General features: G+C 36.6%; 1 protein-coding gene across 1 annotated transcript in view; it reads left to right on the top strand.

The window, feature by feature from the left end:
• ZSWIM6 (zinc finger SWIM-type containing 6) overlaps positions 1-14,990 on the top strand; it is a 144,341-nt gene that overhangs the window by 113,609 nt on the left and 15,742 nt on the right. The window contains exons 8-10 of the mRNA XM_077751431.1: positions 5,677-5,856; positions 10,669-10,845; positions 11,121-11,267. Coding sequence (XP_077607557.1) covers positions 5,677-5,856; positions 10,669-10,845; positions 11,121-11,267 — 504 coding nt within the window. The remainder of the gene's footprint in view (positions 1-5,676; positions 5,857-10,668; positions 10,846-11,120; positions 11,268-14,990) is intronic.

The raw sequence follows: 14,990 nt of genomic DNA, 5'->3' as shown, positions 1-14,990 counted from the left end.
GGTTTGTGCTGACAGCTCAGAGCCTGGAGCCTGCTTCTGATTCTGTGTCACCCTCTCTCTCTGTTCCTTCCATGCTTGTGGTCTGTCTATGTCTCTCTAAAAAATAAACAGAAACAAAATTTTAGATTCTTGCTTTGAATCCTTTCTTTTTTCCAGTTTATGTATTTAATCCTGTAAATTTCCCTCTAAAGTCTTTTCAGCTATAGATCACAAATTTTGATGTTTTATTTATATTTTCATTAGGTACAGAATATTTTTTTTAATTTTTCTTATAACTTACTCTTTTACTCATGAGTTACTTATGTTATTTAGTTCCCAGATATTTTCAGAATTTTCCAGATATCTTCCTGTTACTAATTTCCAGTTTAATTCTTTCACATCAGAGAATATACTTTGCATGATTTTAGTTCTTTCAGATATGTCAAAGTTTGTTTTATGGCATGGAGTATGGACTATATTGATGAATGTTCTTTGTGCATTTAAAAAAAGTCGTATTTTGTTTTGTTTTTCCTACTAATGGTAGGTGGAGTTTGCTATAAATATTAGTGAGGTTAAGTTGGTTGATAGTGTTTAGGTATTCTTCATCCTTATTAATTTTCTGTCTGCTTTTCTTAGTTACTGAAAGAGGAATATTAACGCATCTAAATATAACTGAATTTGTCTATTTCTCCTTTAAGTTCTGTTGGGTTTTGCTTCATGTATTTGAAGTCTTCATGTTGGGTTTAGCTTACTCATTTAGGATTCTCATGTGTTTTTAAAGAACTGACCCTTTTATCCTACATCTCCTTCATCCCTGATGTAAGTATTCCTTGTTCTGAAATCTACTTTGATATTAAAATGGCCACTTAAGCTTTATTTTGAAAGTTTTGCACAGTATATCTTTTTCTGTTTAATCTTTGTCATTCTATTTAAAGTATCTTTCTTATACATAGCATAGAGTTGGGTCTTGCTTTTTAATCTCATTTTACCATCTCTTAATTTGTATGCTTAGGCCATTTACATTTAATGTAAGTATTGATGTAGTCTACCATTTAATTATTTGTTTTCTGTTTATCCTTTTTTTTTTTTTTAATTCTTTATTCCTTCTCCTGCTTTCTCCTGTCTTTCCCTGGATTGTTCTAACCTTTTTTAGTATTTCATTTAATGTATTGTCTTTTTAGTTTGTATCTCTGTATATTTTTATGGTTTTGGCATTAAACATGCCTAGCTTTAAACAGTCTATTTTTAGTTAATATTTTGCCACTTTAAGTAAAATGTAGAGTCTAACAACCTTTATAGGTTCCTTTATTCTGCCCTCTTTATGTCATAGTTTTTAAAATGTATGTTACATCTACATATATTTAAAATGACATAAGGCAATATTCAAATTTATTCTTTCAGCAGTCATACCTATTTTAGAGAACTTAAAAAAGACAAGAGTAGTTTGTTATAGTCAGATATTTATTACTATTATTGTTCTTTCTTTGTTCTTAAAACCTCACTTTCCCTCTGGTATTATTTTTCCTTAACCTGAAGATCTTCCTTTAGCATTTCTTCCAGAACAGGTCTTTTAGCAACAAATTCCAGACAGTATTGTTTCAGAGAGTTGAAGATACTGCACTTCCCTCATTGTTCTCTGCATATATTTTCAAACACTACTGACTTAGTGAAAAAAATGTTAGTTGAATGAAGACTTACCCACAGTGTTCTTTCACCTACTTGAGTATATAACACTTACCTTGTACTTAGATGCATGTGTTTTCAAACATTACTAACTTAGCATTTTAGCAACAAATGCTGTTAGCTTTCCCTGATATGAGAAAACCTTTATTGCACCATCATTCCTGATCAATACTGTTGCTGGATATAGAATTCTAGGTTGACACTTTAGTTTCTTTGAACACTTTGAAGATCTTATTTCACTGTCCTCTAACTTCTAAGATTTCTGATGAGAAATTTCTAATTATTTGAGTCATTCTTCTATGGTGTTTTATTATTCTTTCAAGATTTTTTTTTCTGTATCTTTGGTTTTCATTGATTTGATTATGATATGTTTGGGCATGGCTTTCTTTGAGTTTACCCTTTTTGTGGTTAGTTGAGCTTTTTCATTCTATAAATTCATGTATTTTCCCAAATTTGGAAGATTTTATTCATTATTTTTTCCCACAGTTTTCTATATCTATGTCTCATCTTCTGGGACTCCAGTAACACAAATGGTACTTCTTTTGATGTTTTCCCACTTGTCTTTAAGGTTTGGTTCCTTTTCTTCTGATTGATTTTCTCTGTTCTTCAGATGAGATCATTTCTATTTTCTCATTCACTAATTTTTCCCTCTGTCATATCCATTCTGCCATTGATCCTATCTAGTGACTTTTTTATTTCAGATATATTTTTTAGTTCTAAAATTCCAATTTAGTTTTTTTTTTAATAGTTTGTCTTTTACTCATTTCAGTAGTGTTTACCTTCTTCTCAAGGAGCAGAGTTATAATAGTTGCTATAAAGTCTCTGACTGATCATTCTCACATATGGTTTATCTTGGTTGATATCTGTTGATTGTTTTTTCCCTTGAGAATTGATCACATTTTCCTGTTTCTTTGTAAGCCAATAATTTTGAATCCTGGACATTTTGCATACTGTGTTGTGAAAATCTGAGTCTTATTAAAATCCTCTGGAGAATTTTGTTTTGTTTTTGTTTTTTAAAAACATACACTTAACATCCAGGGTAGATTCAGACCATAAGTTCTGTTTTACCTTCTTTGAGTGACAATATCAGTAAAATTTTCAAAGCCTTGTCTCTGTTGCTTGGCATCTGCCCGTGCACAGGACTTGGGCCTGTTGCTATATGGTTTTTAGGGGTCTTCCTCTTCAGCTCTTGATTGTGCGGAGGGTCCCCTTTTCCTGGTTCTTTCACCAACTAGATGATATTTCTCTCATTTTTGCTGTATGTGCCTTAGTTCCTGAAATGGGACTAATTTTCTGTCCAACCCAGGAGACAAAAGAGGCAAAAAAAGTAACATGTGATCAGCCTCACATGGCTTACTTCTTAAAGTTTTATTTCTCCAGTCTGCTTGTTTACTTATTTTTGGAGCCCTCAAGGTGCTGCTTTTTTGTACTTTTGGAGAGAGATAAGTAATAGTGGGTTTATTCCATTTTAACTGATGATGTTTTATTTTTAATTGGCATTTAAAAGTATAAAAATGTCATTTTTAAATACCTGTGGCTTAAAAAATTGGTTGTGGCAATTTTAATTTTCTTTTGGTAAAAATTATTTGATATTTAAAATACCAGATTCTGTAATTGAAGCAGCTTGCTATTTTTATTTTATTAAGTTTTTATTTTAATTCTAATATTGTTAACATACACTGTTATGCTAGTTTCAGGTGTACAATATAGTGACTCACCAGATCTGTATGTTATTGGTGCTCATCATGTTAAGTTTGCTGTCCAGTCCCTGTGGCCTATCTCACCCATATCCCCACCCGCCTCCTTCCCGGTAACCATCAGTTTGTTGTTCTTAGTTAAGAGTCTTCTTTCTTGGTTTCTCTTTCTCTCTCTCTCTCTCTTTCCCTTTCCTCCCTTCCCCTCCCCTTTCTCCTCTCTTTTGTTCATTTGTTTCATTTCTTAAATTCCATGTATGAGTGAACTCATATGATACTTGTCTTTCTCTGACTGATTTATTTCACTTAGCATTTATACTCTCCTTTTCCATCTGTGTGGCTGCCAATGGCAAGATTTCAGTGGGTTTTTTTTTAAGGCTGGATAATATTCCTGTGTGTGTGTGTGTGTGTGTGTGTATTACATCTTTACCCATGTTATCTATTGATGGACATTTGGGAATCTTGTTAATTTTATATGTGAAAGAATGTAAAGCATCTCTTTTGGACAAACAGAACAAGCAGTGATCATTTCTACCTTTATTATTTACTTGGCTAACACAGTTGATTAAAACATACATGGATACACACATGCACCTTTTTTTTTAAATGTTTGTTTATTTTCAAGAGAGAGAGAAAGAGACAGCGTGAGCAGGGGAGGATCAGAGAGAGAGGTAGACACAGAGTCAGAAGCAGGCTCCAGGTTCTGAGCACAGAGTCCGATGCAGGAGTCAAACCCACAGACCAAACCATGAAATCATGACCTGATCTGAAGTCGGATGCTCAACCAAGTGAGCCACCCAGGCACCCCACACAAATATCTTTTAAAAGAAAAAAACATTATGAATGAGTTTGAAGTACTAGAATCTGTCTTGTTTTGAAATTAGTAAAGTAAAACTTGAAGTTTTGTTTTGTTTTGTTTTATTAGAGAGAGAGACAGCATGAGCAGGGGAGGGTCAGGGAAAGAGGGAGACACAGAATCTGAAAGAGGCTCCAGGCTCTGAACTAGCTGTCAGCACAGAGCCCAACGCGGGGCTAGAACCCATGAACCGTGAGATTGTGACCTGAGCCGACGTCGGACGCTCAACCGAGCCACCCAGACACCCCAAAACTTGAAGTTTTAGGACTTTTTGAAGTATTTGTTTGAATTAGCTACTTAATTCGCTATTCAAATTATGAGTTATGCCTTCTAAATTCATTATTGCAGGGTGCCTGGGTGGCTGAATCAGTTAAGCATTTGACTCTTAATGTTGGCTCACAGTTCACAAGATTGAGCCCTGCGTCAGGCTCTGTGCTGACAGCCAGATTCTCTCTATCCCGCTCTCTCTGCCTCTCTCCTGTTCACCTGTGCTTTCTCTCTCAAAAGTTAATAAACTTTAAAAAAAATTACTTAAAAAAACTAAATTCATTATGGTTTTTCCCTTGAAAAACAAGTGAACTTTTGATTAATGTTTAATGATTTCACTCACATCAAGACATAAATTTAGTGATTTCATTTATAATAAGATTATTTTCTCAGATGCCTGGATGGCTCTTAAGCCTCCAACTTCAGCTCAGGTCATGACCTTATGCCCTGTGGGTTCGAGCCCTGTGTTGGGCTCTGTGCTGACTGCTCAGAGGCTGGAACCTGCTTCGGATTCTGTGCCTCTCTCTCTCTGCCCCCTCTCCTGCTCACACTCTGTTTCTCTCTCAAAAACAGAATAAACATTTAAAAAAATTATAGGATTAATTTCTGGTGAAATCATTTAGGGCAAAGTATGTTTTTAAAATTTTGTTTTTAAAAGATCTGTTGAAATATACATGGCATTAATTTATGCATACTAATTTAAAAACAATAAAATTTGGAAAGAGTAGGAAATTATTTATTTGTGTCCATTGTATACCTTTATGATTTTATTGTAAAAAGGTAATTTTAGAAGTAAATTTAATTTTTGTGCACAGAAGAAACATGAATAGTGCTTTGTTACAGCATTCATATATAAAACCTATTTGTAAATCAAAGTGGTTAGCTGGACTTTACTTCTTTTTTGTCTTTTTTGTCCAAAATGTCACACAAATAGGAAGGTGATACAGTTAGCATTTGAAATATCTTTCATCTTTGTATGTAACTGTGTTTGGATCTTTGGTTCAAATCAGGACTCTGTTGTCCTCCTTTCCATTAAATTTCTATATGAGATTTGTGGCTTAGATTAAGGAGAGAATGGTTTTGCAAAAATGGCAGACCTAGGTCCATTCTGAAAGGGTTTAAAATGTATCATTGGGTGTTAGAATTGGAAATTTTTGTGATTTTTGAAATTTACTTTCCCCTCTCCCTTTAAATTAGGTGCTCTGTGGATGTGTATAGTTTTAAACCCCCACTGCAAGTTGGAGCAGAAGGCCAGTTGGCTAAAACAGCTGAAAAAATGGAACAGTGTTGATGTCTGTCCATGGGAAGATGGAAATCATGGCAGTGAATTACCCAACTTAACGAATGCTTTGCCTCAGGGTGCAAATGCTAACCAAGGTGAGTCCACAGTAATATTTTGCTCACTCTGTATCCACTTAATTGTGCATATATGTTTATAGCGGTGACTTATAATATACATGGGAAAATTATTTTGCCCACTAAGAATTTACTACAATTCAAGGACTTAGTGTTTTCTCTCTGAATGTATTTTAATTTTTACCTGATATCTTGTGTATGCTTTTTCATATTATCAGAATATAAATGGATGTTATACTTTTATGTATTAGAATGTGTTAAAATTCGCTATTATTTTGTTTGAAATAATGTAAAAAATCATGGAATAAGGAGGTAATATATTACCTTGTACAACAAAATATTGACAGGCTTGAGAAACTATTTTATCTCTTTTGGTGCAACCCACTTCATTTTTGGGTTGCTGTGTAATTTAATAAGTTAAATTTTGTTAGTTTTAAAATATAGCAATTAAACATTTGTGACTGGGTTGGAGAGGCGTGGGATACTCTTGGCATTTAGAGTAGGAAAATTCTTTATTGTAAAGCATTATCTAGCATACCTGTTCCCACCTACTATAAGCTGATGGTGTCCTTCAGTCTTTGGGACAACTAAGAGATACTTCCGGACCTTTCCAGATGTCCTGTTAAGGACCTTTGTCTTTCATTTCTGTGCTCTTTTTTTCAGCTTCTCCCTTTCTATTGGATCTACTCATTTAGCTCAAGCTCCTCTCGTCTTCAAAAAAACAAAAAACAAAACAAAATACCAACTCTTTTCTTGGCCCCATTTTCCCTTCGAGCTCCTCTACATTTTTCTCCTGTCTTTCAGAACCATGTCCTTAAAGAAATTAAGTCTTACAAATAAAAGTTTCATTCACTTACTCCTGTCACTATTTTTGTGTGATTTTGTGTTCCTGCTGTCTTTTTTGGCAGAGGAGATGACGTGGAGGATTTGACAGACTATGATCAATGTAAGGTGGGAGTCAAATGATGTTAGAAGGATTTAGAATACAGATTGTCCTTCTGTAATGTGCTAGCCCCGTGTGGAGTTGGTACTATTGAAAGAGCTGGACATTGTGTTGAGTATGAATGTTAGCATAGTGTTTTTAGTATCTACAGAGAATGAAAATAAGGTCTGTTACTCCATAGGGACTTGTCTAATCAAAAAGAAGTTTTAGGGTACACCTGGCTGGCTCACTCAGTAGAGCATGTGACTCTTGATCTCAGGGTTGTAAGTTTGAGCCCCATGCTGACTGGGGAGATTGCTTCAAAATAAAATCTTATGAACAAAAGAAGTTTTAGGACTTGGAAGGGATGCCTATCTGCTTCAACTTTGTCTAGAAATATTTGCCTTGGGAATTCTGTATTTGAAATCTGTCATATTTTATTGGCCATGATTATTTTAGTTCATAACTTTCAGAGAAAATTAGCATATCCCAATTTCTTTTCCAGAAGCTTAGAATTTTCAAGTTTACAATTCAATTGATTTTCTTCCATTGCTAGGAAAGGGTATGCCTATATCCATAGGTAATTACTTTAATCTCCTTTTACTTAACTGAATGTTTCTCTTTGTTTCACTTCCCACCTGCTTTTTGGGACCGCCATCCTGACATTTTACAGTTTATGTTTTACTTTACATTGGTTACGTTCCCTTTGATTAAACATAAATATTTTGTAGACTTTAGAAAGCCTTTAAGAAGTGATCTAGCCTTCAGATGAAACTGCTTATTTCATTTATGATTTGGTCTGGGGATATGAAGTTAGAACCTAGTTTCTAAGGGTGGTATTTTTAGCCTTTGGGCCTAAAGGCACCAGGGTTCCTGTTTTTAGCAGAATATCCACATCCTCCAAGGGGCTGTCAGCAGAGACATCTCTGCAGACGGACTCTGATGTTCACTCTTCAGTACTTCTGCTGGCATGCTGAGCAGGCTCGGTAGGCGAAGACAGCAGAACCCAGCAGCCATATCATTGCAGCTGGGTGGAGTGTGCACACGACACAGACCTTAGGCAGAATTGGATGTGCTGGCACATTGGACTGAACGTGAAGGTGGAATCAGACCTCGTCTTCGCTAAGATTGTTACAATTAATTAACAACAACATTCAAATCTGAACTCTTTGAAAGAGTGTTGTTTTTTTTTTTATTATATGAGAATGGTAGCCAATTTTTTTATTTTAGTTTTTTGATAAACGAGCAAATGGTTCCCCCCTTTGTACTTTTATGAATTTCCCAAATTTTCTTTAATCAGCATGTATTGATATTACATACGCTTCATTAAAAAATTTTTACAAATTTGTGTATTTATCATTTTGAAAATTTGGTTAAGATAATCCATTTCTTTTCTCCATCTTTTTGCAAAAATAAAACTACAGACGTTATGATTAAAAAAGACCATAATTTTGATATTAATGAAACAAACTTTTTGTTGATCTTTGTAGCCATTGTCTTTGTACGTAATCTTTATTTCCCAGGTTGTTAGAGACAGTTTTATATATTACATTTTCATTTAGTTGTTATTTCTTTTTTTTTTTTTTAATTTTTTATTTATTTCTAGGAGAGAGAGAGATAGACAGCATGAACAGGGGTCGGTCAGAGAGAGAGGGAGAAACAGGCTCCAGGCTCTGAGCTGGCAGTCAGCACAGAGCCTGACGCGGGGCTCGAACCCACAAACCGCGAGATCATGACCTAAGCGAAAGTTGGACGCTTAACCGACTAAGCCACCCAGGCGCCCCATTTGGTTGTTATTTCATTAATATTTAGTCTTTTTTGTTAGACTTGGTTTTATTAGTCTTCTATAGCTAACCTTACTATTAAAAGTGTGGTATATTCCTATACCTTTCGTTTTGTTCATACAGTCACATACAAACATATGAAAAGTTAAGATTTTTGCTATATTTATTTTTTATTGTAAGTGTTTCTTTTTGAAAGAGCGAGTAGGGAAGGGGGAGAGAGACAGGGAGACACAGGATCTTCTGAAGCAGGCTCTGCGCTAACAGTTTGATGTCAGGCTCGAACTCACAAACTGTGAGACCATGACTTGAGCTGAAGTCTGATGCTTAAGTGACTGAGGCACCCAATCGCCCTGAGATTTATGATTTTTTGTTTTAATAAACGGAATCATACTCCACAACTTACTCTTCTTAAGTGATACCACAGTGAGCCAAATTGACAAGTAGAACTCTAATTCTTTTAATACATGCATAATACTAAGTTGCTTTTTTAAAGTCTTTTAGTTTTAAATTCTCTTTCTGTAATTTGAGCAGAGCCACTGAACATGTACAAAATTTGGACTTTGGAATATTTAGCCAGCTGATGGTCACGAAACCAGTTTTTTGCTGGGTTAGGGGTATCTTTACTCTGCTCAACACAAAGCCCCGATAGATTCAAAGGCCCTTAAATGTAGCGCCCACTCCTCTTTGCAGGGTGGTCGTTTGCCCACAGGGACAGATAGGTCACTATTGATGCCTCACAACTTCAGTCATCGTACATTTTGGTATGTCTCCCGTTTAAATACAGATATCTAAGTTGACCTGAAACCAAGCTAAAGTAATGTCTCTTTCTGGTGAAGACCTCTCAGAAGCTTTTCACAACACCTGAAACAGCTGAGTTTGGAGTGTGGGTATTTATGTTTTGATCTTGACTGCCATTGCCTGGCTGTGTGACCTTGGCAAGTCACTTTACTTCTCTCAATTTTCAGTTCCATCAGCAGAATAGGGGAGTTGCACCAGAAAAGTTTTCAGAGTGCTTCTCAATTTGGTTGTTTTGGTTTTTATGATTCCCTTTACATCTTTGCTGAGCTGAAGCTCCAGTTTGCTTCTCATTTAGTTAAGCTTCAGTACAGTGAGGGGGGATACTGGAGCTAAGTAAAATATACATAAGAATAGTTTGTTGCCCTGATTTTCAATTGAGGCTTGCTAAGGCTTGTGCCACAGTTGAAGGTAAGTCTGGAGTGGGGACCCAAGTGTGCGATTGAGGTTACAGGATTGGAACCATGTCATCCAGAGGGACTGAATAATCCCAGGATTTAGGATGAGAATATTCTTTATTCCCCAAACATTTCTTTTCTCCGTCAGGTCCTGAACCTTGAACCCTCTTCGGAGTGTATGCTTCTGCTCTTTTGTGATGCCCCGGCATACACTATGCTGGGGACATCACACCAGCCATGGAACCTGCACAGGAGTCAGGAGGCAGCCTGTAGGGGCAAGGTAAGTGCGCTGGTTTGTTTTGTAGCTATGTTGTGTGGCTTTGTGAAATGTTAAATATATGCATTTATGCCCTTGGGGATATAAAGTGGCATTTAATCATTATATCCCAAGAAGCATAATAGTTTTAATTGTGCAAAACCGCACAATATAGTTAAAAAATACAACCAAAAGCACAACCCTTATGCACATCTTTAAAGGCTGATTGCATCTTCCTGAAAGGTTCCATGGCTGGTGTCGCATCTCTTGCATAGTGTTTGTGAGAGCTGTTGATCCCATCAGGGCAGCCCACCACAGCACCTCAGAAGTGGGGAGCAGTGAGTTTTCATGTGACTTTTGTGCCGAGTGCCTCCTTTGAGTGTATTTGGCATGGAAACTAGACTTGACCCTTCTTTTTGCAGGATGCCTTTAACCTTAGCTTTGATGGCTGCAGAGTGTTTGTGTTTGATAAAACAAGTGAGTGGATGGTGGCTCTTTGGGCTGACTTGCCTTCTAGTACTTAGGACATGAGATTATTCACCCTTCATCCTTCTGCTTAGGGGGTGCAGGACAGTGTGTGTGGGTGTGTTCATGAACATCTGGCTACAGAATGGTATGACTGATTTATACACATGTGAATAATAGCTGACACGGCTTTCTGAATTGTGGAAAAAACAGATTCATCGAACAGGCCACATCGGACAGTGTTCACCCGAGCCATCGAGGCATGCGATCTCCACTGGCAGGATAGCCACTTGCAGCACATTATCAGCAGTGACCTATACACCAACTACTGTTACCATGACGACACTGAAAACTCCCTCTTTGACTCCCGCGGGTGGCCCCTCTGGCATGGTAAGTGGCCAAACCGGAAAGACATTTCCATGACTTACTTCTTTGTTTCATTTCTATAGCATTATTGGAGTGGGAGGTGGAGAGTTGAGGGATTCAATGGGAGACGGATGAATGCTTGGCAGGAGGAGCGGAGTTTTGCATTCAAATCCAAGTTCAGAAATGGCTTCTTATGTCTTTTTAATAGTATTTTGGGGAAAAACATCTTACTCTTTACATGCTATTTTTGTACATATATCTGATGATGGCAACGGTGTCCCCTTAACTTTCTGTTTTAGAACACGTTCCTACAGCTTGTGCAAGAGTGGATGCATTACGTTCTCATGGGTACCCCAGAGAAGCACTGAGACTAGCAATAGCTATTGTTAACACATTAAGAAGACAGCAACAGAAACAGTTGGAAATGTTCCGGACTCAGAAAAAAGGTGAATGTGAAGGAGTTTGTTTCCATTGGAATGGGATTCTTGGTGATGACATCACTGGATTTTGTCACGTTTTGGGAGTGATGGCTTTTGAAATTAGGAGATGGCTTTACTCACCACTCATTTGGAATATTTATTAGCTGATCTGTGAGAAATTTGAGGCTCATTTGCTCTTGGTTAAATGTTGTAAGAAATAAGATTTTTAAAAACATTTCCTAGGTTGGTTAATTTTTTTAAGAGGATAATTTTGTTGTTCCAGTAGTTATTTAGTGTGTCTGAATTATCGGAAATGCCAGTTAGCCAGTATCTTATTTTTGGAATTGTATTTTAATTTAACAGTAAGGAGTCTGGGGTCAGACTGTTCATGTGTGAATCCTAGCAGGAGATCTCTGCTGGGAGACCTTATGCAGTGACTGGAGCTCTGATTTAGATTCCTCATCTGTGGAATGGAGCTCGGTAGAGGATCTATTTCTTAGTGTTGTGGAGAAAATTAAATAAGTTAATTGCTATCAAGGTCTTAAAACAGAGCCTGGCATAGTGTGTAAAACTCTAAAACTTGTTAGCTGTAATAGTTTGTGTATCACGACGTGGTATTTGTTTAAAGGGATCAGATTTGATTTTTCAAATTCTGCAGATAACATTTGATCAGCTGCTAACTGACAGGGCACATTTAACTTCTCTTTGACTTAGTTTACTGTTAATCTTTTAAATAAGTATTACTGAGTAATAGTAATTTCAGAGAGTTATATTACATGCAGAAGGCCCTGATGAGAAGAAATATATATGCTTTTTCTGATTAATCAATGCACTTCTTATTCCTTCCATAGGTTATAAAGCTTTTTATGTTTCTTTGATTAGGTTTGTTTTTTCACTCTGGAGTTTTATTTCTTATTCAGAGAGATACTCTTAGTTGATGGGTTTTTTTTTTTTGAGTTATGTTTTTTGTTTTTAATCCTTCTGTGTTTATACACACACAAGGATACAGCTAAAATCAAAAGTTGTTGTAATAGGCTGAAGGTTGGAGTGAGTGTTTGTTATCTTTTAATACCCTCTATATGAGAATTTTTATAAATGTTAATTTGCATTATGATTTATATGATGAAAGAAAATTTCAGAGTTAAAATTGCAACCAAAGAAAGGGGAGCTCAAATGTAATTGGAAGGTAATATCCCTGAGTATCATTATTTTGTTCATTTCTTCATGTCCTTCATAACATAACTGTTTATCAGATGTGTTTACAAAACATATTGAGACTTTTTGAAAATTTTTTTGAAATCCCTTTTCCGCTAAACACAGCCTATAGCCAAAAGGTACTTCTGAAAAGTAAAGGATAATAATATTCAAGCAAAGAGAAGTGAGACACTTTTTATACTGTAAAAATAAAGCTGGGTCATGATGATTATCAGATTAAAAAAATCATAAACTTTTCTTAGAAATATTGTTTTTTTAGGCGTCCATGGGTGGCTCAGTCGGTTAAGCATTTGACTCTTGATTTCAGTTTAGGTCATGATCTGTTCAGTTCAGGTCATGATCGCCACATCGGGCTCTGCACTGATAGCATGGAGCCTGCTTGAGATTCTCTCTCTCTCTCTCTCTCTCTCTCTCTCTCTCTCTCTCTCTCTCTCTCCCCCTCCCCCCACACCTCAAAATAAACCATCTTAAAAAAAAAAAAAGAAAAATGTTTTAAAAACTCATTTAATAAGAATCTTGTAATATCTAGGGTGCCTTAGTGGCTCAAGTCAGTTGACCATCCATCTCTTGATTTTGGCTCAGGTCATGATCCCAGGGTCATTGTGGAGCCTTCTTAGGATTTTCTCTCCTTTTCTCTCTCCCCCTCTCTCTTCCCGTCTCCCCTACTCATGTACTCTCTCTCAAAATAAAAATGAAAAGATTTAAAAAATGTTGTAGTATCTAATAAATGGAAAGTGTAAAAAATGTTAGTTTATAGGGATAAATTAGAATATGTGTTAAGTTAGACTCCTTTAATTGTCTTTGAGGCACCTCTTAGACCCATTTCTCTTTTATCTTGTGAGCAATGAAAACTTTTTTTAGATGATTCTTTTTTTTTTCAAAATTTTTAACATTTATTTATTTTTTTTAAATTTATTTTTTTTATTTATTTCTAGGAGAGAGAGAGAGAGACAGCGTGAGCAGGGGAGGGTCAGAGAGAGAGGGAGTCACAGACTGAAACAGGCTCCAGGTTCTGAGCTGGCAGTCAGCATAGAGCCCGACGCGGGGCTTGAACCCACGAACCGCGAGATCATGACCTAAGCGAAAGTCGGACGCTTAACCGACTAAGCCACCCAGGCGCCCCTAACATTTATTTATTTTTGAGACAAAGAGAGACAGAATGTGAGCAGGGAAAGGGCAGAGAAAGAGGGAGACACAGAATCCGAAGCAGGCTCCAGGCTCTGGGCTGTCAGCACAGAGCTCGACGCGGGGCTCAAACTCACAGAGGGTAAGATCTTGACCTGAGCCAGAGTCAGACAGTTAACCAACTGAGCCACCCAGCCACCCCATATTTAAGACTGTTCTCCGGTATTACTGTGATTGCATCTCTATACCTATATCTTTCCTACTTTTTTATTGATCCGTAATAAGAGAATAGGTTTTTCACAGCTGTTATAATTCCAAATTGCTATGATGTTATGATGGTTATTCGTTATGTGATCAAGATTAGTGCATATATATATATATGTGTATATATATATATATGTGTGTGTATATATATATATAGTATGTGTGTGTATATATATATTTATATAGTGTACATTTTCAGCACTATTTAGCATACTGTGTCAGCTTTTTGTTGTTGTTAATTGAGGTATAATTCATGTATAACAAATTAGTTCAGGTATACAACATAATGATTTGATATTTATATATTCTGAGATGGTCACAGTAAGTCTAGTGAGTATCTGTCACCATACATAGTTACAGATTTCTTTTAATATTTATTTTGAAAGGGGGAGAGAGACAGAGCATGAGCTGGGGAGAGGCTGAAAGAGGGAGACACAGAATCTGAAGTGGGCTCCAGGCTCTGAGCTGTCAGCACAGTGCCTGATATGGGGCTTGAACTCATGAGCCATGAGATCAGGAGCTGAACTCAAGTTGGATGCCTAACCAAATGAGCCACCCAGGCATCCCTACAAATTTTTTTTGTGATGATAACTTTTAAGATCTGATTTCAAATATGCAGTACAGTGGTAGTCATACATTTTTAAATTGTTTATTTATTTTTGAGAGAGTGAGCAGGGGAGGGGCAGAGAGAGATGGAGACAGGATCCCAAGCAAGCTCAGCACTGTCAGCGCAGAGCCCCACTCAGTGCTAGAACTCACGAACTGCTGAAATCAAGAGTCGGAAGCTTTAACCAACTGAACCACCCAAGTGTCCCTGCAGTACAATATTATTAACTATAGTTGCACATGCTGCCCATTATGCCGCTATGACTTGTTCATTTTATAAAAGGAACTTTGTGCCTTTTGACCCCCTTCACCCATACCCACCCCTGCCTCTGGCAACTACTAGTCTGTTCTCTGTATCTAGAAGCTTGGGGTTTTTTTAGATTCCACGTGTAAGTGAGATCGTATAGTATTTGTCTTTCTCAGTCTCACTTTCTTTACCTTGCTCCTTGATTTTGAAAAAAAAATTGTACTCCTTTTTTTTATTTCTTTCTTTCCTATGTTATTTTCACTAATGTTTGTGTGGAAAGAATGAATACATAT

This window comes from Crocuta crocuta, unplaced genomic scaffold, assembly GCF_008692635.1.
Source record: "Crocuta crocuta isolate KB4526 unplaced genomic scaffold, BGI_CrCroc_1.0 scaffold91-1, whole genome shotgun sequence".
NCBI lineage: Eukaryota > Metazoa > Chordata > Mammalia > Carnivora > Hyaenidae > Crocuta > Crocuta crocuta.
This window is presented reverse-complemented; position numbering and strand designations above follow the sequence as displayed.